The sequence below is a fragment of the Microcaecilia unicolor genome, chromosome 1 (genome assembly GCF_901765095.1).
Source record: "Microcaecilia unicolor chromosome 1, aMicUni1.1, whole genome shotgun sequence".
Classification (NCBI taxonomy): Eukaryota; Metazoa; Chordata; class Amphibia; order Gymnophiona; family Siphonopidae; genus Microcaecilia; species Microcaecilia unicolor.
In genome coordinates this window covers 190991718-191015689 of record NC_044031.1, presented here as the reverse complement: position 1 = coordinate 191015689, position 23972 = coordinate 190991718, and the positions used below count along the sequence as shown (strand labels likewise).

Here is a 23972-nt window from a genome sequence, read left to right as displayed (position 1 = left end):
AGGTCATTTTCCCACATGGGTACAAATGGCTACTTTTTCTATTTTTTGAATTAATGGCCATGAGCTAATTGTCCAATCAGTGTGTGGCCATTAGAACATGAGTCACTGCCACCAACTAAGGGCTCACACACTAATCATCTGCTAATTGGTTAGCACGTAGCGACGCAGCTGTGCTTAGTGCAGAACACGCCTACTCTCTGCCCCCAGTGCTAAAAAATACATGTATTTTTTAGGGGCCCTTTTACAAAGGCGCACTGAAAAAATGGCCTGTGGTAGTGTAGACGAGTGCTTTGGGCACGCGCAGAATCATTTTTCAGCACACCTGTACAAAATGCACTTTTTAAAATTTTTGCCAAAAATGGAAGTGCGGCAAAATGAAAATTGCCATGCGTCCATTTTGGGTCTGAGACCTCAACGCCAGCCATTGACCTAGCGGTAAGGTCTCACACAGTAACCAGGCGATAATGGTCTATGCGTGTAAAATGCCGATTACCGCCCGCCTGCCAGAATTTTCCGGGGCGCATAGCGGATGCGCATCAAAAATGAAATTACTGCAAGGGCCACACAGTTAGCCGGGTGGTAACTCAAAATTGACGTGTGTTGGGCATGCCAAGGCACCTACATGCCTTAGTAAAATGGTCCCTTAGTGGGAAGCACACGCCAATCCCAAAATTACTGCAGGATGTCTGAGTGCACCCCACAGTAAGGCCTTTTTTGCTGCAGTAAACACGAATTAGTGCTTACTGCAGCTTAGTAAAAGGAAACTAAAATGATCTTTACTTTTATAAAAATGCAACTACCACCATTCAATGTGATTTACAATCAATCTAAGGGGCGCTTTTACTAAAGAGATGGCGCGCGGCAACAGGCTTGCCGCACACCAATCTGGAACTACCACCGGGCTACCTCGATTGGTGGCGGTAAGTGCTTCCCTCCAAATGGTCGCATGGCAGTTCACTTACCGCACGACCATTTCCTTTTGTGAAAAAAAGACAGCCTTTTACCCGCTGCAGTACAAGGGGGCCTCAGAGCACGTCAAAAACATGCGCTGACACTAGCTCAGGCCCCCTTTTACCGCATTAGTAAACGAACCCCTAAGGTCATAAAAAATGGACTGATTAAAACGGAATTTTTTTTTAAATGTAGGACCTGCTCTTTGACCATGACATAAAGCGGGTGACTTAAGTGAACCCTGAGCCGCTAAGAATTCTGCGTGTCTTAGCTTAATGCAAACTGATCCCAAGGTTTTTCAGATCTCACAGTCTATACTAGTTCATTTAAATGTAACAGAAAGTTTTGCTGCTATAGTCTCCAGACAAAATACACTCCGTTCTGAGCAGCTTATCAATACGCTCTTTGTAAAATAGGCTTCAGACAAGCTAACTCGAGGAATGTTTCAAAACTTGGACAACTAGCGACCTCTACTGATCCGTTGATGTAACAGGATGTAAAAGGAATCCTGCTAGCTACAGATACCCGAGAACAAGGAAATTCAGTGATACAGTAAACCTTTTTCCTTCTTGGCATCCTGCACGTAGTTCCAGAGGTACTAAGGTGTTTTCCCCATTGTGCGTGCAGTACATCTGGTCTTAAAGTGTATTTCGAAACATCTGGAAAATAGAGTCATGCTGTTTCATCAGCTCCGCTACGGTGGATTTTGTCTTCATAAAATAACGTTAACAAGGACCTTAAAAAGACCCCCCCCCCCCCCCACCACCACCACCACCCTACGCACATTGGTGCTAACGCTAAAACGTGAAAAGCTTCAATGTGAATTGTGTTAAGAACAATATTTTAATGTACAAGAAACAGATTAGGATGATTAAGAAAGATCCTAAACCTTAGTTCGTTCGTTTGGATTCTCGGGGGGGGGGGGGGGGGGGGGGAGTGGCACAGTTGTGCAGAAGAATGATAAGAATTTATTTATTGCATTTATATCCCACATTTCCCCACCATCAATAAGGATGTAGTTGCTCAAAATATGTCTAATGTCCAATCCTTAGGTTTTCTGCACGTTCTTGGCTATTTAGTGTCGAGGGAACATTCATCTGGGTCCTGGTACCGAATATTCCCAGCCTCCCATACCGGGATTTGCTGGACATGGAATGGAACCGCCCGTGCCAGTTCCCTTCCGATTTTATTTCCACGTTCCACCCCACAGCCTGCGCCTAAGGAAAGATGGGGGAGGGGAGGAACGTTCCAGCATACTGGTGCTCCAGGATGTGCACAGGGAAGTGAGCTATGAAAAAGGGAAAGCTGTTATACTTTAGCTTACAAGTTGGATACTTTAAATGGGTGGCAGTGCACTACTAGGAGACGGTTCCTGTGGTTTTCAACGCTTCATCTTGCAGCAGTTTATATTATGAAAATAAAAAGTTGAGAATGAATTCGGCAAAGCTGGTGGCTGTAAGGCGCCGGCTCTCTAGACAGCGAGCCTCACTTGTCTTGCCCTCCCCCCGGATTTTGAAGCATCTGCGCTCCAAATCCCTACATTCCCGGAGCCCAAAAGCATGACAAAAGTTTTCCTTGAAACAAAAGTCGCATAATGCAATCCGTTTATTATTATTATGATTGCTCCACCACCTTTTTTTTTTAATGGGTGTTCTTGGAGATGCACTTGAACGCAAATCAGAAGCAGGAGGAACTCCCCTTTCCTCCTGGCTCCCCCTAACCCGAAACCTGAATTGCCAAGCCGCTCCGGTCCGCCCGCAGCACAGGAGTAGTTCACAATCCAGAGTCCGGGGCGTGTCTCAAGCAGCCACTGTATATAGCCAGAGCATGAAGTGAATGAGAGAACAGATGGAGGAAAGAGTTACCGGGGTTAGGAGAAATAGGAGACAACTGAAGGGAACTGAATAGTTTAATTTTCCTTATCATTTTATTTTTTTAAGAAGAATCTATTTTATTTGATTAAGATATACCTATCCATATTTCCCTTCTCCTAGCACCATCAAAGAAGAAAACTTTTGGGGAGTAATTTATTGACTCCCAGTTACTCACCCCACCCCCCCATTATCTTGCAAAGTGACTTTAAGAAGCTAACTTTTGGCAACTGGAGTGCTGTAATTAGGGCACTGGGGCAATACAACGTTGGCCCCCCTAAGCCTCAAGCCAGATTGCCTTGCAAGGGGCTAGAAAGGCAGGAGCAAGTGCCAAGTGTTAGGATCGGGAACCCTCTGCCCCGCTCTCCTTCTCCCGGGGTTGGCATGCACTGCAGGCTCCCGCCGGAGGAGGCGGCCGCGCTGCTGCTGCTCTTGCTGCTCAGCCGCCTCGCGCTGGCCGCGGCCGCTGCGGGGCTGGGGCCGGTGGTGCGCTGCGAGCCGTGCGACTCGCGCGCGCTGGAGCAGTGCAAGCCGTTGGCGGCCGAGTGCGCGGAGCTGGCGCGCGAGCCGGGCTGCGGCTGCTGCCTGACGTGTGCGCTGCGCGAGGGCAGCCCGTGCGGCGTGTACAGCGAGAGGTGCGGCTCGGGGCTGAGCTGCCAACCGCGGCCCGGCGAGACGCGGCCCCTGCAGGCGCTGCTGGAGGGCAGGGGCGTCTGCGCCAACGACACGGAGAGCCGCCAGCAGGGCTCCCAGCCTGGGGGAGGACCTCACGTCGCTGCAGGTAAGGCGCTGCAGGGGGATCGCGGCTTTGCATGTGCCCCAGAAATCCGTTGTGGCCCCTTTTCGCTCTGCAGAGCGGTGATCACTAGTTTTCCCTACTTGCGTTGTGCCGTCGCTGCAGGGATAGAGCAAGCACTAAAAAGTTGTTGGAATGCAAGCTGTTGCATGAGGTTGCTAACTTTATTTTGTGGCTGGATGGGTTGATGGTGCACAGAAATGGCTTTATATTGCATCGAGGGGTTGCAAAGTGCCCCGGGATCTTGTGCAGTTAACGTTATGGAGATTTAAGACCCCCCCCCCCCCCTTGCTGCTACCGCAGAACAAAATGCCTTTTTTAAAACAGGAGAGCACATGGCTGACTTCTGTGCTTTGAATTGCCAGTAGTACAATGGCATAGGTGTTAAAGAGGTCCGGCTGCCAGGCAGCCAGGGGCCGGCGGTGGCACAGTGGCCTTGAAAACCCGGGGCGAAGGCGCCTGCCGAAGGAGCTGAGCGCTGCAAGGTTGACGGGGGCTTAAGTTTGTGATGGGCAGGAAGCGACTGAAGGGAGCCTTTGTGGTTCTTTAGACCGACAGATGAAGTTGTGTTCCAAAGATTCCCATGCAGTTTGGAAGAGTCTTTCTTTTGTACACAGAGAGCTTTAAAAAAAAAAAAATCCTGGCTTTCCTCAGGGGCTGATAGTGAATGAGGTTAGAGGGCGTTTTTGTTTTGGGAGGGGAGAGGAGAGTCTACATATAAGGTAGATTTTCTCCAAGAGAAAGTTTTCTGTAGTTTTGGTTATGTGATTCAGCATTTTTGCTGTCCATAATGTCTATGGACTCTGAGGGCGCAAGGATTTGCATGAAGACTATCCCACTGCCTGATACAGATTCCTTCCAGATAAAGCCCTCCAAATGACTAAACCTCTTCACAGGTTTTCTGCCAGAAAATGAGGTTTCAAGTTTTTACTCTTGGTGGTTATAGACATCGCTGTAGTTTAATGCATCTGTTAACACAGTCTTGGCAATTTGGGCTCAAAATGCAAAGGAAGCCCCAGCAGTGTAAATAGCAAAGGTTCTGCCATTTTACCATTGAGAGTATGTGAACCAGTCTTGTTACTGCTCTGTAATATAGGGCATTTTCTTGCAGCTTGGAAGGGTGGGAAGAAGTTGCTCTTTAGATCTCAAAAACTGAGGGGCATGTGTGGAAACCAGGAATAGCTGTGAGAAATGCTACTTTTTTTTTTTTTTTTTAGTGGAGGCGTAAAATCTTTCACACTGCAGTTTTAGTTGCAAATAAGTATTACAAGTCATGTTAGCAGTGAAAATCACAGTAAAGTTGTGTTTTGCCTGTGAAGTGCAACTTAGACCATCAGCTGTATGCCCTGTATCTAATGGCACAGAGAAAGTGCATTTTTTACAAAGCAGTATATATAGAAAATGAAACCAGATGTTCAGTACATGTGCTTGCTTTTAAGTGGATAGATGAATAAAACAAAAGAGCAAATTAAAAAAAAAATCTCCAGCTGATTAATTGTGTTGCCATGATATTTTTGTGCACTAGATTTCATTTACTTTTATGGTAGGAAGAGAGGACATTTATTTTTAAACGCTAGCTCAAGACTAATAAGCAGGAGGTGTTGTGTTTTGGTTCCAGAAAATTGCATCAGAGCTGGGAGATTCACTGTAGTTCCAAGATATATTTCCAAACAGTTCTGTCAGAATCAAAATAACACTAAAACATACATGACCAGTTAGGTGAGGGGACTTCTGTGGGAAATACTAACCTTGCAGCTACCCTTCATGAAGTAGGGATTTAATGGCATTTTATTAGAATTATATTGTTTTGTCTTTCCTAACTCCCACACGTACGAAAAGGACTTGGCACAGTAAAAAAAAAAAAGTAGGAATAACTGCAGCTTTCAGGAAATAATGATCTTCCGCAGGCATAATCATTAATGTTGTTAAGCCGGCATATAGTATAAATTGTATGCATTCTTTGGCCGTTCTGGATTTGGGTAATGCTGTTAACAGATTTCTGGGAGGCATCCAAATTGAGAAAATTCACGCGTCAGGGTACACGCCTGCCCTCTTGTGTTGGGAAATTCTTAACTTTAGAACCCAGGAAATGAATATGCCGAGTCATCTTGTGAGAGAAACAGCCTCTTGTATTTTGTTCCATTTTGCTGAATTCTAGGAAGGCATGTGTGAAAATTAAAAGGCTGTTAGAAACTACACCAAAGAAAAAAGGGCGTGTGTAATTAACAAGCAGCAGTAATGACATTTATTTTCACTATTGGGGGAGAACTGTTGGCACTTAAAAATAGAATTTCTATTAAATACATTTAACTGTGCTCATTAAACTATTTTAATGATTCTGTAGTTTTTAAGTTCTTTTAAAATGTACAACAAATTGCCACAGTTTTAGTAGTGCATTTTTGTTATTTCTGTTGTGCTTTCCTTCCTGCTTTAGGAAACTCTAGTGATTCAGAAGACCGAAACACCAGCAGCTTAGAGAACCAGGCCATTACTGGCCCACACAGAGTACAGAGTCATAGTTCAAATTACATCAAGAACAACATCATCCAGAAAGAACAAAACAAAAGTAATCAGCGCTACAAAGTGGACAATGACCCTCAAAACACAGATACTCTGAATTTTTCTTCTGAATCTAAGCTGGAGACTGAGTATGTAAGTATAGCCTACAGCTGCTTTGTTTGTAATTTGAGTAAAATGGTGTGGTGTAGTAGCAGTGTTACTTTTAAAGGTAATAAATAGAAATAAAACAAAACATAGAAAAGAAAATAAGATGATACTTTTTTTTATTGGACTAACTTTATACATTTTTTGATTAGCTTTCGAATGTAGCCCTTCTTCTTCTTCAGATCAGAAAACTACCACACATTTTTCTGATCTGAAGAAGGGTTACCTTCAAAAGCTAATCAAAAATATATTGTTCGTTCAATAAAAAAAGGTATCATCTTATTTTCTATGTTTTGTTTTACTTCTGTTTATTATCTTTGTAATTTGAACAATTAAAGGGGTAAGAGACAGTATTGCAGCCCCTTAGGCCCATCCGCCTGTCCATATCCTCCTGTATGTGGGTTTGAAAGCTAGGGAGTGTTTTAAGAGCATAGGAGGGCCTGCTATTTCTATTTATTTTGACCTGCATGGCGATCAACAATTTCCTGAGTGGTGTCAACAGTAGTTTTGATTTAGCTATCCTGCATACAGAGAAGTAAAAGACAGAGAACAGTAGAGAGAAAGAGATGTCATGCCTCCAGTGCCAAGGTATATGACTGTATTCCAAGAGGCAGATTATATAAATGACCGTGAGACTATGGAACTCAGTATGTGTTTTTTGGCCTTCTATCAAATTCCTCTACAGCACATGTTAAAATGTGTCTGAATCAATGCTGAGTGCTCTAGACTGAGCAAGGACTTTCTGAAATGTAAGTCAATACTGTTCTGCCTTCCTATGGCCAGGACCTGTGAGCCAGCCCTGCAGGGAAGGAATTTAAATATTATAGTCAGTGCTACAGCTCTTTTTTAGGCAAAACTGGTTATCCCCACCCCCTACCATACCCCTCTCCAAAAAAGTGCCACAGTGTAGCATTCAGGATTCCTCTGAACTGTACCAGAAGTCTCACAGGTGGATCAGACCTAACATTTAATTTTAAAAAAAATATTTTTAAGAATCTATAACTTATAGCACAAATGCAGATATGTTCCTTGCAGACAGATTTAGCCATGGGTTTGGTTAAGTCTTAAATACTCTACAGTTCCCCATATTGGTATTGTGATGCCCTCAAAACTCTGATCCTTAATAGGTATGTATATATAAACAGTCCTTAACTAAGTTTCATATAATCTCACTGTTGATTTATCAGTAAGAATTCTCCAGCTAGTCTGATAGATTTTCTAAGACTTTTATCACACCAAAGAGGAGGAAAAACTTTAAAAGGGAAATGGAGAAGGATGTGACTTTTGTGAAATGCCAAAAGAGAGAGAGTTGATGTGCCCATTGCTTCTGAATTCCACCCACTGGTCCTCAGGAGCCTGTTGTGGTAAGGTGTGTGAAATACGTTTAACTTTGTACCCAGAAGGCTTTACTTCTACAGCAGGGAAAAAAACAAAACAAAAAAGAAACCCTTCAATTAAGAGAACTGTGGGGTCAATAATGTTTACTAAACGGTGTTACAGGCTGTTGATCTCTATCCCTAAGCGGATCACAATAGGGGTGGGCAGCCAGAACATTTTCATTTTGTGTCATTTCCCATGTCGTTTACAGGAATTTTGTTTTATCTCTTTGTGTGTGTGTGTGTGTTTTTTTTTTTTTTTTGCCCCATGTCATTACAATAGTGCACATTATTTAGAAACCGGGCGCACTGTTTTTCAAACAGTGCACACACTTTTCCCAATAGTGTGTGCATGTGTGCACTGATTGCAGTGATTTAAAAAACCACAAAATGCCATGGGGCGTTTTTTTCTACTTGCTTTTGGTTGTTAATAACATGCAGTGATATATGTTGTCGACATTTCTCATGTCTTTGCAGTCGACAGCCCATCTTTAGATCATAGTACTGATCAGGGCTGTGATGTCAGTACTACTGATGTGGCGTAGCTATGTGGGGCCACGGGGGCCTGGTCCCCTCCAAATTTCCTGTAGGCCCCTGGTTTTGCTGGCATGGGTCCCCAACCCCCACCAGTTGAAGGATTATCCAGTGCCGGTCTCCGGCGCCGCAGTATGCAGTATTCTAACTAGAAGCTAAATGCACTCTGGTTTAGAATGTTGCAGAGAGCTATGCATAAGATGAGTATATTGCTGACCAGAGGTAGTACCTTGTAATTAAACGTTGCACCTAGGTGCCATGCACTAAAAGGAGTAAATAAATGTAGGTCTGAAAGATGAAATGAAAGATGTATATAACTCATTCCAGTTTCCAGGTGTTCTTAGACATATATATGGCTGGCTAGGTTGGATGCTATTCATGTGGCCTTCTCCATGTCAAGAATATTCTTTTTCAAGCTACATCAAACATTTTCTTTTTTGACAAATATATACTGGATAACTACTTTTATAACTTTTCAAAGTCAAAAAACAAAAGCTGTGCAGTTTTAATAAAGTCCATAAACCTTCAGCCATGCATTCCCCCAAAAGGCAGCTCAAGGTCCTTAGCCCTAGTCCAGCATCTCTCCTTCCTCCCTTTCTTCTTCTATCCACCCCATCCCTTCAAATTGCCAGCATCTCCCCTTTCCCTCTATTCCTCAGCTCCCACACATTTTGCAAGCATTTTATGTTCTCTTCTCCTCGATTCCCTCTTTCCCGTGACCAGCATTTTATATTCCTTTCCCTATCCCCATCTTGCAATCCTCACTGTTTCCCAGATGTTGCAAATACCTGCTCCCAGGCTGGATCAAAGAAAACTTAGTGCTGCACAGGCAATGAAGGATAGTCCCACGCTCAAGTGCTGCTGGGTCCTACCCCCCTCCAAGGCAGACTTCCAGTTATACAGGGCAATACATGGTAGGACTTGACTGTGGGCCTCTGCCTACAGAACCTGCACAGTGCTATGTTTTGTTTAAGCTTTGTGCCAGCTTGGAAGCAAGTGCATAAGTATTGCCACACTGGGACAGACCAAAGGTCCATCAAGCCCAGCATCCTGTTTCCAACAGTAGCCATTCCAGGTCACAAATACCTGGCAAGATCCCAAAAAAGTTCAATACATTTTATGCTGCTTATCCCAGAAATATGCAGTGGATTTTCCCCAAATCAATTTAATAATGGTGTATGGGAAGCCGTCCAGACCTTTTTTAAACCCCGCTAAGCTAACCGCCTTTACCACATTATCTGGCAACGAATTCCAGAGTTAATTACATGTTGAATGAAGAAAAATTCTCTACGATTCATGTTAAATTTACTATTATGTAGCTTCATCGCATACCTCCTAGTATTTTTGGAAAGAGTAAACAAATGATTCACATCTACCCGTTCCACTCCACTCATTATTTTATAGACCTCTATCATATCTCCCCTCAGCTGTCTTTTCTCCAAGCTGAAGAGCCCTAGACACTTCAGCCTTTCCTCATAGGGAAGTTGTCCCATCCCCTTTATCATTTTCGTCGCCCTTTATTTATTGCTTACATTTGTATTCATTACTTACTGAATTTAATATATATTTGTTTTTAGACTCCTGACACAGACCTCAGGCTGAAACATAGCACCGTATCGAGTCTTTGATCAATAAACCTTTTTAAGCATCAAGTTTGTTCTCCTCGTTTCTGGAGTCTGTGGTCCATTTCCCACTTTTTGTTCTTGTTTTGAATTTCAGTGATAAATTTTACACACTTTAATGATTACGTATTACTATTAAACAACATTTAATTATTTGAAGCTATGTTGATGTTACTGACATTTTAGCATTATTACCTAGCAATTTTTGCACTTTAAAAATGTTTGATCCAAAACACTGTAAAATTCAGATTATACAATTAACAATGTGTCAGAATTTTGCAATCACTGTGAATGCTCAACTTGTCCACCCCCAGCTTTAACACAGGCCTTCAGTTGCTTTGGGAAGTTCTTAACAGCCTTCTCAACCGATCCCTGTTTCAAACTGACCCAGATCATCTGCCGACACTTTGCCCATGATTGTCATTCTGATCTGAAATGCTTTTAAAGAAGTTACATGTAAATTATCATTTTATCAAATACAAATTGTTGCTTACAAAAGTCTATGTCACTGTGACATAGACTGGTACCCCCTTTTTTTTTTTTCTTTTTTCAAATAATGATAGTTTTACAGTGCAAACATTTTTGAACACGTGAAAATCTCTAGGTGGTCGCATTAAAAATTCTGCAGCTACCACTTGGAACATAATTCTGCCACTTGGAACATAAATGTAGATAGTAATAACAAATAAAACTGTAAAATTTCACTCTCAAATTCTAAGCAGTTGGTGAGAAAACAGCAAAAAAACTTCAAAAGGTTACTTTTTTTTTTTTTTTTGCTTCACCCTGTACATAGAACTTAACATGAAGCCTACTTAGAGAATACTACAATCACTGAGAGATTTACCTTTATAATAATGGGTGTGGTTGTGTGGGCGGAGCTTCTGAAACCTGTTAACAATTTCAGAAATCAGGGAATTTTATCAGGGGAATTTTGGTTTTCACATGACTGTTTTAACCACCAACAGAATGTTAGCTGGCACCAGAACAGTAAGTTATACACTCCTATGACACGTGTGCCAGGCTGAACTTTGGTTGAAATGATCCCAGACAACACTGACATTTCACTTGCACTTGGATCTCTCTCAAACTTTAAGCCTACTACTCTGCTGGTTGTATGCCGATAAATATTAAGCAGTATTATGTGAGGACTGGTTGCTCACGGTTTTAGAAGCATATGGTAGAGCACCACCATCAATAGCAAACCCACTAATGCTTTCAATAGCCTGCAAATAGGTGGGAAAATGTGGGGTACAAATGTAATAAATAAAATAAATAAATGTTTTGTTGTTTGATCAGATAAAATAGATAATATTTCTGTCAGAGGGGACAAGGCACATTGCTGATCTAACCGAGCCCAAGCAATATAGGTCAATGCATGGCAGTCATATTGACTTATTCATTGCTGGGAGTGGTGGGTAGTTCACTCCCTACACACACAGTCTGAGAGGCAACGTCTTTTCCCTACCTTGCAATGAAGAGATTTAGAGGGCCTTTTACAAAGCCGCGCTGACGTTTTTAGCTTGTGCTAAAAATCAGCTTGCGCTAAACGCTGAGCCGCCCATTATATTCCTGTGGGCGTGTCAGCATTTAGCACACACTGATTTCTAGTGCGAGCTAAAAACTCTAGCATGGCTTTGTAAAACACCCCCTGAGCTGGACATCTTATACTGTTGAGTTCCCCACTGAGAGTGCACCATTCTTTTTGGCTTTCCTTTTGATACATGAGGTAGAATGTCGGTCAAAAAAAACTAGAGATTAGGGTTTCCCAAGAGGCATTAACCTCAAAAGCTTATGGCACTGATCACACCCCTTCATATTTCGGCATGCAGTGTGTAGGATAATTTAAAGGCAAGATTGATGTGTACAGATCAACTGAAGACAGTATGCCTCATGCTTGGCTCATTGTTGCATGTTGGGTGTGTTCCAGATTTCTTTGCCAAATAATAATGACAGCAATCATTTGAGATTATTCTTCATCCAAACCTGATCCCAGTGTACTTTACAGGTTAATACTTCAGAAACAAGTTTCTAGCCACCTGTGGGGCAGAAAATCCAGCTACTAAGTCTGAAATCCAGTCTCTCTGACAACTTCCGTGGTGGAGAGGGGGCCTGCAGGGAAAGAGGAGGAGAGTCCTTAGCTACTAAAACTTTCCACTTTTTTTTTCACCTTCTATGTTACCAGCTGGTGACCTTTCCCTTGCAATGGCTCTTATGGTAGATAACTGGCAGTGTAAGGTCTCTGGAGAGAGCAGAGTGAATGACAGTGACTGAAAGAGTTGAGTCAGCACGAAAGCAGCAGGGAAACTTCCAGGGCTGGTACAAAGGTACTGGGTGTTCTAGGCAAACCATCAGCCTTTAACCCCCTTCCCCCATTACCCTTCAGGCCCCTAATCTGCCCCACCCCTAATACATCATGCTTTTAAACATTAAATTTTGTATTGGGGGGGGGGGGGGGTACTCATACTAATAAGGGCAATTTCTAAAAGTCTTAGAAATTGCCCTTATTTGTCTTGTACCAGGTAAATGATCTATTTGAAAGTTTCTCAGCTTTCCTGCAAGTAAAAGCATGTATTAATGGTTCTTTGTGTGGTTGTCAGTATGTATTGTTTTGCTTTGACTGTAGATCCTCTTGGCTGTTAACCCCACCCCCACTCATCCGGACGCATGCTCATGCCTGTGATTCAGGGCAGAAAAACAGAATATTACTTGCATCAAGGCACTCGTAATCTTGCCCATTTCCTAAAATTGTAGGCAACAGTGCATTTCTTTCTGAACTTGCTAAAAAACATGGTGTGGTGTTGGGAGGCTGTGGATTTGCAGCGATGGTTTAAAGAAGCAAGTAGGATCTGCTTATCGCACATACAGAAGACTCTACTGGGATTATCACTTTCTTAAAACTCTGTCTTGCTGCTTGATTTGGCAGGGTCCTTGCCGTAGAGAAATGGAAAGCATACTGAACAATCTGAAGATCACAAACATCTTGAATCCGAGAGGTTTCCATATTCCCAACTGTGACAAGAAAGGTTTCTACAAGAAAAAGCAGGTAAGGGTGATGCCCCACCAGGCTCATATTGACCTTATGAAGACATGTTTCAGTTTCTGTATCCTGCTCTTTGCATAATATTTATTTAAAAATAAGTTTCCCGCTTTATCTATAAATATAAATGTATACTTATTCCTTGTTTGCTCTGTAGACTCTTAGACTGCACCCACTAATTGCCAGAGCCTCCTGTAGAGAAACTTGAACAGTGCATGCCCTGTTTATTATTGCAAACACAGCACGCTGAAAAATAGGAGTATCTAAAACAGGCTTGTCCAAGTTCAGTCCTCAAGGGCTGCAGGCAGACCAGGTGTTCAGGATATCCCTAATGAATATGCATGAAAGAGATCTGCATAGAATGGATGTAATAGGCATGCAAATCGTTCTCGTGCATATACATTATTGTCATTTACTATGATGACTGTTGTACTTTGAATTACAAACTTTTCAAACTTTATCCAAGTATATCAAACATCAATTAAGTATATCTCACAAGAATGACTCTTAACACAACATATGTAAAATCTACTTATCTCTATTCAGTGCTTTGTAGGTTCACTGGAGCAATCTAATCATCCAAATTAAATGTGAGTGGTTTTCCCATGTTCAAGGTCTCTAGATCACTCAAACAGAGATCAGTTCTTGAATGCAAAAATCCTTATACAAGTAGAGTTCCAATGTCACATTCAAGTGGTTACTACAGTTTTTAAGTGAGACCTGGGATGATCTTTTTCTGAACAGTTGTGCATTCTTATCACATTAAACCAGGATCCTTACAGAGTACCTCTCAAAACTCTTCAGTCTCTGTTGATTGTATGTAGCAATCTCAAGGTCTCAACAGGTCCTGTTTCACAAAATGCCTCATCAAAAGACCATGCTGCCGGAAACCCGAACTGCATTTCCAATATGGTGGCTTTCAGTAACAGCCGCCGTATTGGTGGTAGGTTCAGTGTGGCTTACAGTCAGTGGTGTGCTGGTAAAATTTTAACAACAGGCTCTCTCCCTGGTCCACCTCGGTGCCCCCCGTTCACCACTGCACCCCCCCAATCCACCTCTGCGCCCCCCCATCCACCTCTGCGTCTCCCCCCCCAAAAAAATAAATTGCAGAGCTGGCTATAGCCGGGGGGGGGGGGGGGGGGGGCAATGCATTACTCTCTCCAGGAAAAAAAAAAATTAAATGATCCCAGGTTCCAATCTAATTCATGTTTAATATGGGATAAAATGCCATAAATAAGTAAATAAATATAAACTTTTAATGTTCAGCACCTGATTCTCAAAGTGGACATATTCCAAACACTATAATGAAAATAAAATTATTTTTTTCTACCTTTGTTGTCTGGTGACTTTGTTTCTCTGATCATGCTGGCCCAGTATCTGATTCTGCTGCTCTCTATCTGTTCCCTTGACTCCATTTCCAGGGCTTCCTTTCCATTTATTTCTTTTCTTTCCTCCTTTCTTCTTCATTTCTGGTCCTCCGCACACTTGACTGTACAGTGGATCCAGCTTCTGCCTATTTTCTCCATCCATGTGCAGTTTCTCTCCTCACTTCCTTTTCCCTCATCTAATCTCCTTCCTCTATATTCCCTCCATGTCCAGCATTTCTTCTCTCTCCCTTCCCTCCCCTCCATCCATGTCCTGAAACTCTCTTCTCTCCCCTGTCCTCCTCTATCCATCCATACCCAGCAATTCTCTTCTCTCCCCTGCCCCCCTACCCATCCATGCCCAGCAATTGTCTTCTCTCCTCTGCCCCCCTCTACCCATCCATGCCCAGCGATTCTCCTCCCTCCCATGCCCTTCCCTCCCACTCCCATCCATGTCCAGCGATTCTCCTCCCTCCCCTGCCCTTCCCTCCCGCTCCCATCCATGTCCAGCGATTCTCCTCCCTCCCCTGCCCTTCCCTCCTGCTCCCATCCATGTCCAGCAATTCTCCTCCCTCCCCTGCCCCCATCCATGTCCAGCGATTCTCCTCCTTCCTCTGCCCTTCCCTCCCGCTCCCATCTCAAGTCCAGCGATTTTCCTCCCTCCCCTGCCCTCCCCTCCTGCTCCCATCCATGTCCAATGATTTTCCTCCCTCCCCTGCCCTCCCCTTCCGCGCCCATCTCACGTCCAGCGATTCTCCTCCCTCCCCTGCCCTCCCCTCCCGCTCCCAAACATGCCCAGCGATTGCCCTTCGCCCCACCGTCCCCTCCCGCTCCCATCCATCTTTTTTAAATACCTCCTCGCCGTTGAAGCGCCGCGTTAAAGTCCTGCTGCCCGTCTCTAGCTTTCCCTCCCTGTTTGCTGCAGTTCGCGTGAACTTCGTGCCCTTAGTCCCGCCTTCTGACGTATGATACGTCAGAAGGCGGGACTAAGGGCACGAAGTTCACACGAAGAACTACAGCTAACGGAGGAAAAGCTTGGGCAGCAGCAGCAGGGCTTTAATGCGGCGCTTCAACGGCGAGGAGGTATTTTAAAAAGATGGATGGGAGCGGGAGGGGACGGTGGGGGCGAAGGGCAATCGCTGGGCATGTTTGGGAGCGGGAGGGGAGGTAAGCATGGTGCCCTCCTGCCATGCTTACCTCCTGCAATGGAGCCGGCTCGCCCCGAACAACAACCGGCTCGCAAGAGCTGTCAAAATTTAACAAGCGGCTCTTGCGAGCCGGCTCCAGCACACCACTGTTTACAGTTAACGTTATAGAGACCGGTTACATATTAGGAGCTGTGTGATGTAGACAGTATAGTTCAATCAGAGTAGTTCAGTATGATCCATTCAGGTTTGGGGATTTGGAGTGTTGATCTTTATTCTATTGTGTTAGGTGGTATTTCCAGGGAGAAATGTTTTATATAAGTGAGCTTTCAGGTGTTTTCTGAATTGTAGATAGTTGGTTATGAATTTTATGTTCTTTGGTAAGGAGTTCCAGATTTTGGTGGAGATGTAGGAGAAGCCCGTACTGTATATATGCTTTTGTATTTCAGGCCTTGACATTTGGGGAAGTGGAAGGTTAGGTAGGATCTTCAGTTCTTATTTGCATTGCGTGGTGATAGGATAATTAGGTCTGACATGTAAGCCGAGGAGAGGCCGAAGAATATTCTGAAGACCAGTGTACAGATTTGAAGGATATGAGCGCTTGATAGGTAGCCAGTGTAGATTATAGAGTAGAGGTCTTGCACTTGAAAAGCAGTTTTTGCCAAAGATAAGTCTTGCAGCTCTGTTTTGTGCAGTTTGTAGTTTCAAGGTTTGTTCCTTGCATTCTGCGTAGATTCCATTGCAATAATCTGCATGAGCAAGGACAATGGATTGGAATAGGGAGCAAAAGACTTCCCATGGGAAATAATTTTGTATTCGTTTGAGTTTCCACATTGTTTGAAACATTTTCTTTGTGGTGTTACCTGCCTGTTTATTGAAGGACAATTTGCGATCGATGGTAATTCCTAGTATCGTTAGGTCGTCTGCTATTGGGAGAGTTGTACCCATAGCACTGATGGTTGTAAAATGGTTGTCATTATATGGTGATGTAAGTATCAAACAGTGAGCTTTCTACCTATTTAGTTTCAATTTGAAATTTGATGCCCAATGCTCCATGATATTCATGCGGTTAGTGATTTTGTTATTAATTTCAGATACATCTTTTTTGAAGGGGCTGTAGTTTGAGACGTCTGCATATATGAAGGGGTTGAATCCTTGGTTGGACAAAGATCGTGCTAGGGGGATCATTATTAGGTTGAATAGTATTGGAGAGAGTGGAGAACCCTGTGGTATTCTGCCTTCCAGGGGTTGGAGATAGTGAAGTTCGATTTCACTTGGTATGATCAAGTGGTTAGGAATTCCTGGAACTACTTTAGTGCTTTTCCTCCTATTTCTATTTTGTCGAGGATTCTTTGTAAAATGGTGTGGTCAGCCATATCGAATGCACTGGACATATCAAATTGTAGTAGAAGGATGTAGTATAGAAAACTTGTTGAGGTATTCAGTTAGCTGCTTGGTGGCGATACCTTCCATAATTTTCGGCATTAGAGGTATGGATGCTATTGGTCTATAATTTGAGGTGTCCTTGCTGGGTTTTTTTGATGTCTTTTCGGATTGACATGAGAGTAAGTTGCCTTTTTCTTTTGGGAAACGTCCTTCTCGAGCATGAAGTTTAGATATGATGTTAGTCGGCCAATATAATGGTCTGGGGGAGCATTCATGATATAATTGGGACAGTTGTCTAATGCACAGTGTGCATTCGAGAATTTTCTTATCGCTTGTGTTACCGCGTCGTTGGTAAGATGGACGAAGGTAGTCCAGGGTTCTGTCTGTTGGTGATTCCTTTGGGGGCTGATCAAGTTCGTCTATTAGGTTTTCAGGGTCAGTGTTGGTTTGTGGTAGGCTCTTCCTTAAATTGATGATTTTCTCTTCAAAATATCTAGCCATTTCTTGTGCTGGTGTTGGGTCGTTGTTCCCAGTGTTGAAAGGTTTGGTGTTTAGTAGGTTATTTGCAAGTTTGTGGAGTTTCTTTAAGTCTTTAAATCTGAACCTGCTTGTTTTTTGTAGAATTTCTTCTTAACCATTTTAATTCTGTTCTTGTTCTTTTTTTGTGCTTCCCTCCCTCCATGCAGATATATGGTGGTTTCGGGTTGTTTTTTCTTCCAGGTTCGTTCTTGTCTTTTGCATTGGGTTTTTTATTCTTTCAGAGTATCGTTGAACCATTTTTCTGTCCCGGGTTTCATGTGGGCTGTTTCATTTAGTATAGTGGTGCATCTTTTGTCCCATTCTGTTGTGAAGTACATCGAATCCATTTGAGGTGACCAATGGTTGCCGTAGATGGCAGCCCAGAATTTAATTGCATCAGGGCTAAGATTACTTGCAAAGATCTGAGCTAACCTTTTGCTGATAGATATGTCCATCTTGGCCAATGGGCTGGATGGCATGAGTATCTCCTAGAAGCTCTTGTCAGCTGGTTTTCCTGCCTTCACATCTCCCTTTCCTTCACTGACTGCTGCACATCTCCTTGATTTTATTTTTTTCAGTGATTTTTCTGGGAAGTTCGTCCCTTAAGTGCCTTGAGGGTAACTGGATTGTTTTCATAAAATAATAATAAAATTAATTGCCTAAACCAGCGCCGTTGTTCAATATTACTCTAGTGTTTTTAAATACTTGTTTAAGGACTTGTATCTTCGTGTTTTGCAGAACGCTATATGCCATACAACTATAACTTACAGGGACTCCTGAGGCAGGCCTCTGCGGCCGAAACATGACTCATGTCAAGTCCACTTGTTCTTAAATAAAGCACCTGATGTGAACTTTTTAGTCCACTGGACATGTCTTTTCTGCATCATCCTTCGTGTCACCCTTGCTGTGTTTGTCTGTCTACATTTTAGTTTATGCAGATCAAAATGCAAGGATTGATTCTTAGTACGAATCAGATGTTGCTCATGGGTTATAATTTTATTTTCCGTAGAGTTGAGCTCCTCCTGTTATTTTTTCCACTGGCCTTTAACATATGATTGAACGATCTCATGGATAAAAGTCTTAAAGGCATCCCACCAATCTATAAGAGAGGTGTTGGACCTTGAATTGCACTGGAAATATGTTTGACACTCAGACTTAAGATAACCAAGAAATTCCTCTTAGGCCAGCAAAGTAGTATTAAATCTCCATTGTCTATAAGTAGACTGAGAAGAAGTTGTCTCCAAAGAGAGAGAGAGTGATAGCCACACGATCTGACAGCGTTATGGTCTGTGTGCTTGTTGTTTGCAGAAATAGAAACATTGATTTCATAATGAATAAATAGTCCAACCATCCTATGTGGAAGTGAGTAAAATATAAAGTCTTTATCCTTGGGATTTTGAATAATACTACAAGTCCACCAGGCCCAGTGATGCAATTACCATTTATATGAACTTTGGGGAGTGGAATAGTACAAAAGTGGCTACTTAAGGAGAGAGTCAGATGGTAGATTAAAATCACCCCTAACAATCAACCAAAGTGAAGTACAGTGTTGTAGTTGCTGTGCAAGCCTCTCGATAAAGGATTGTGAATCGGCCATGGGAACATAAATGTTGAAAGTACAAAATGTGATATTGCCAGTTTTTACAGTGGACTCCACTTTAGGTCCTCTTTGATCTTCATCGCTGGAAATAAGTGTATAAGGAACGGACTTAAAGGGTTGCCACACCATTTTTTCAGCCTTCAGCTGGAGAAAATCCCAACAGCTTATAATGATTGTCAACCAGTTTCAGTGATTCTTTATGATATCTACAGTAGCTTTACATAACATAACGTAATATCTTTTTCTTTTTTAATCAGATTGTTGAGCCTTTTGTAAATCCATTAATTAAGCACCAAACCCACAGCTCAATGTTCTGAGGACAATTAGAGATTTTACTTTGACTAATACATAAAAGTGGAGGATGCCAGCTTTTAAGATTATAGAAGTTGAAATACAAACAGATAAGGCACTCTGTCAACAACCAGACTAATGCCAAAATAGGCAACCAGACAAATACTGGGGCGTGGGGAGTAAGCGCAAGCAAGCTCGAACATCACAGGGCCCAAGTTACATGGAAGTTCTATATATCCACTCATATGATACATTTATTTATTTATTAATTTGTGATATTTCTATCCCACATTATCCCAAACAAGTTTGAGTTCAATGTGGCTTACAATAAACAGTATAGGATACATAACAATGCATAAGAAAGTAATTTGTTGTAAGAATCAAATTTTACAATACAGTATCATAAACATATTGGGATAACTATGGATATTAATATCTCTCTACCATATCCAGCATATAAGTAACCAAACATATAGCTTACACATCCCCAAGTTCTGGAGCTCTAGCGGGGATTACCCATGCTGATGTGAACAAAACAGAGTCCTTGCACAAATATTTAATCTTCATATCTGCTGCCAACATCTGAGAGAGACATTCTTGGTTCTTCAAAGCTCTTTGTGGCATTATGTATAGTAACTCTCATATCTTGCTCCAGTATGCTTCAATTGCTCCTACAGTGCCAAGAGCTGTTTACACCAGTGTGCTGTGGCAGCATTAAGGCCTAAGACATTTTGGGTGGTATAAGTCTGAAATTTTATTGACGCTCTAGATTTTGGAAATTGTAAAATTTTTAAGGGCTCACCATTCCGACCATAGTTCAAGGTTAGCTTACCTAGAATCTACAAGACACAGAGCATTTTTCTTTCTCTCCCCACATACTTTGGACAACTTACCCCTCACCTTACATGGTAATAGCTCTTTTAAGAGTTTTAAAACAGGCTTAAAAACCTGGCTTTTTCTGCAGGCAATCGGTGAGATTGTCTAATTGATAGGCACCTACTACGCTATCCTTTTTACCCTACCCTTGTTCGATCTTTTCTTGCCCACCTCTACCTTTTCTCTCCTAGTTAGTTTTTCTTTTGCTTGATTGTTACATATGAGTTTATCTTGTTGGGCAGACTGGATGGACCGTGCAGGTCTTTTTCTGCCGTCATCTACTATGTTACTATCCACCTTATAATCGAAAGAGAAAAACGCCTAGATTTCGACCCAAATCGGGAGATAGACGTTTATCTCACAAAAACGAATAAATCGGTACAATCGAAAGCCAGTTTTGGACGTTTTCAACTGCACTCCATCGCGGATGCGGACAAAGTTGATGGGGGCGTGTCAGAGGTGTGGCGAAGGTGGAACTGGGGCGTGGTTATCGGCCGAGGAGAGATGTTCACGTTAGGGCGATAATCGAAAAAATAAAGGCGTTTTTAGCGAACATTTAGGACACTTTTGTTGGACCCTTTTTTCACACGAACAGGTCCCAAAAAAGTGCTCTAAAAGACTAGATGACCATCGGAGGGAATCGGGGATGACCTCCCCTGACTCCCCCAGTGGTCACTAACCCCCTCCCACCACAAAAAAATGATGTTTCACAACTTTTTATTTTCACCATCAAATGTTATACCCACCTCCCTGGCAGCAGTATGCAGGTCCCTGGAGCAGTTGTTAGGGGGTGCAGTGGACTTCAGGCAGGTGGACCCAGGCCCATCCCCCCCTACCTGTTACAATTGTGCTGCTTAATGCTTATTAGTCGTCCAACCCCCCCAAACCCACTGTACCCACATGTAGGTGCCCCCCTTCACCCCTTAGGGCAATAATAATGGTGTAGACTTGTGGGCATTGGGTTTTGAGGGGGATTTGGGGGGCTCAACACACAAGGTAAGGGTGCTATGCACCTGGGAGCTCTTTTACCTTTTTTTTTTGGTTTTTGTAAAAGTGCCCCCTAGGGTGCCCGGTTGGTGTCCTGGCATGTGAGGGGGACCAGTGCACTACGAATCCTGGCCCCTCCCACGAACAAATGCCTTGGATTTATTCGTTTTTGAGCTGGGCGCTTTCATTTTCCATTATCGCTGAAAAACAAAAACGCCCAGCTCACAAATTGTCGAATAAAACATGGACGTCTATTTTGTGCGAAAATACGGTTCGGTCCGCCCCTTCACGGACCCGTTCTCGGAGATAAACGCCCATGGAGATAGACGTTTTCGTTCAATTATGCCCCTCCATGTTATGTTACTTTCCTATTTTTTAATGGAGTTCCTTTTGCCTTCTTTATTTGAGCCTTTACAGTAATCTGCTCTAATAGTCAGAGCAGTATAGAAAGTTTTGTAAATAAATAATAAAATATAACTTAGTACTCCTGTAATCATTGGCTGTGGGTGCATAGCATTGTGAAGTATGATGCACCCATTCAATTTCAAGTGCAAATCAAACTGAAGGCTTTGCTTGGTGGGCAGCTGCAATTCAATGCACTCAACAGGATTACCTTCCTTATAGCCTCAAGTTGGCCTAAGATTTTTCAGGTTGTTCCATTGCACTCAATTATTTTGGTCCTCAAACTCCCACTTGAGCTTTGAGGGCTTTAACGTTTACCTCTGAAGGTTCTTTGTGAGTGCAGTCTACTGACAGTCTCCAACTTCTGCATATACTTCGTGGTGGTATTCAGTTGAGTGTGCACTGCTACTTTTCAATTTTGTGATACCCTCAGTTTTGCGATACTTTCCACATTGTCTTTCAAGATCGCTTTTACTTGTAAAATTTGGATGGCCTGAAAACCTGGGGAATTGGGTTTAATTCCCCCTACAGCTCCTTGTGACTGGCCAAGCCAGTTAACCCTTCATTTGCCCCCAAGTACAAAATAGGTACCAATATGTAAAACCACTTTGATTGTAACTACAGAAAGGCAGTATATCAAATCCCATCCCCTTTCTCTTTCCCTAAATTTCCTTCATGATAGCCTTTAGTTGTGTGTCCAGTGGTATCAGATTCTGTGATTTTACATGATTCCAGCAGTGTCAGTTTAGGTCTCTCAATCCCTGGAGTAGTTGGGGCTGTGAAGTCTAACTTGTTCAGCCTGATTGTTGTCATTCTGTGCTTGTTAAGCGGAAAACAGCTTCCAGTAACCCTTTGACATCACAAATCTTGCCTCATGCTGCCATCTTGTGCAGTGCCCTCTAGCACCCCCTCAGGCTCCACATTTTCAAGCAGCTGCTTTAAAGCAGAGTCACCGAGGCTCTTGCACACATTAGATTGCTATTCGGTACTACTCGATGACAACTTTCACAACAATGTGGAGGAGGGGCATGGCTGTTAGTGAATCTGCTCGCAGGGTTTCTCCTGTCCCAAAGATAGTCTCACCAAGATAATAGATTTACAATTAGTGTGAAACGAAATACACAAGAGGGTAGGCATTTAAGTGAGATGCCCTGGGTGCTCTGCACCAACTTTAGCAGCATCCTGAAACAGGTCAGTTTGTTCATTGTGAACGGGTCTGGTGAGTGTGCATGCGTGTATTTATGTCTATGTTGAAACAGAGGAAGAGAGAGGAGAATTTGGATAACAACGGTCATTGGCTTTTCAGTTACTTTATTAACTTATCCATCTTTCGTATCAAGTTTTTCAAAACAGCTCCTCCCACGCCCCATCCAAATTCCCTCATAATTTAAAAGCCCTTGCATGCAGGTTATCTAAGTCCCAGACACATCCAAAGAACATGCAAAGGTCAGAGAACATGTGTTCCCAATTTATTGGGGTTCAGAATAGTCAGTTTTCCCAACCTTGAAGAGTGCCCAAGCTTGAATTGTTTTCGCTCAAAGCAGAATTAGTATTTGCTGCACCTTAGAAATCATCTCTTGTCAAGCTCTGTGACAGTGTAAACCTGTCTTCCCTTTCAGCAGAGCCATTGACATTAACATTAGTATAATCCCTGAGCTAAACTGTACTCATCAGAGCAGAGCAAAGTTCTATTTTGGTCTCTCCCATTTTGAATACACATGATAAGCAAAATGTTTGTGGGAAATCATCTGTCCCACTGCCTGAACTGCTCAACAGATTTTTATACTGTTGTATGTTGTGGAATTGTGATACACTCTAATTAATATTTAGAGTTTCTCTGTGTTTCTTGTGGACGTTTTACAAATAAAAGGATCTATAGAAATTGACAAAGGAGACTCAAGAGGAGATGGAAATATACTGTTCAGTTCCAGGGTGCTTCAGTTGTGTGCCCTCTTTTATTTAACATTTCCCTGTCAAAGTATTAAGTTGTAGGGCCTTGTTTACTAAGGCGCATTAAGAGTTTTTAACGCGCCAATTAGCACACGTGTTAACTGTGTAGGTGCCTATAGGGATATTGTAGGCACGTACACAGTTAACGCGCATTAAAGATGCTCACGTGTCTATAACGCTGCTTAGTAAACAGGGCCCGTAATTTGTTAAATGTTTTCTTCAAACCAACACAGCATACTTCTTCAATGAACAGTAAATAGTTGATGGTTACTTTTTAGGATGTCCCTCCAATATGAGCTCAGTAGCTGATTTTAATATTTTGCAGTGTAGATGCTTATATTTTTTCTTGAAGACATTTTTCTTTTATTTTCTAATCTTATTAACCCCCCTCCCCTTCTCAATTGTGGATTAGAGTGCATGTTGATTAAAAATTTTTCTTCCTTACGGTTTTTGTTCTTGTTACTTTGTCTTAAATTTTATATCCAATATTTATTTTTGTACAAGCTAATTTATGGTCAGAAATGTGATAGTGAACTTTAAGGTTTAATTTACATAGGGGTCGTGGGCCTGTGCTGCCGTTGGCACGCATTTTAGATGCGCG

At 42.5% G+C, this 23972-nt stretch overlaps 1 protein-coding gene across 1 annotated transcript in view; it reads left to right on the top strand.

Annotated features, from left to right (window-relative positions):
• Positions 1-2804: 2804 nt before the first annotated feature.
• Positions 2805-23972, top strand: part of IGFBP3 (insulin like growth factor binding protein 3) — a 32866-nt gene continuing 11698 nt past the window's right edge. The window contains exons 1-3 of the mRNA XM_030203351.1: positions 2805-3603; positions 6053-6270; positions 12738-12857. Of these exons, the coding sequence (XP_030059211.1) occupies positions 3207-3603; positions 6053-6270; positions 12738-12857 (735 nt within the window). The 5' untranslated portion in view covers positions 2805-3206. The remainder of the gene's footprint in view (positions 3604-6052; positions 6271-12737; positions 12858-23972) is intronic.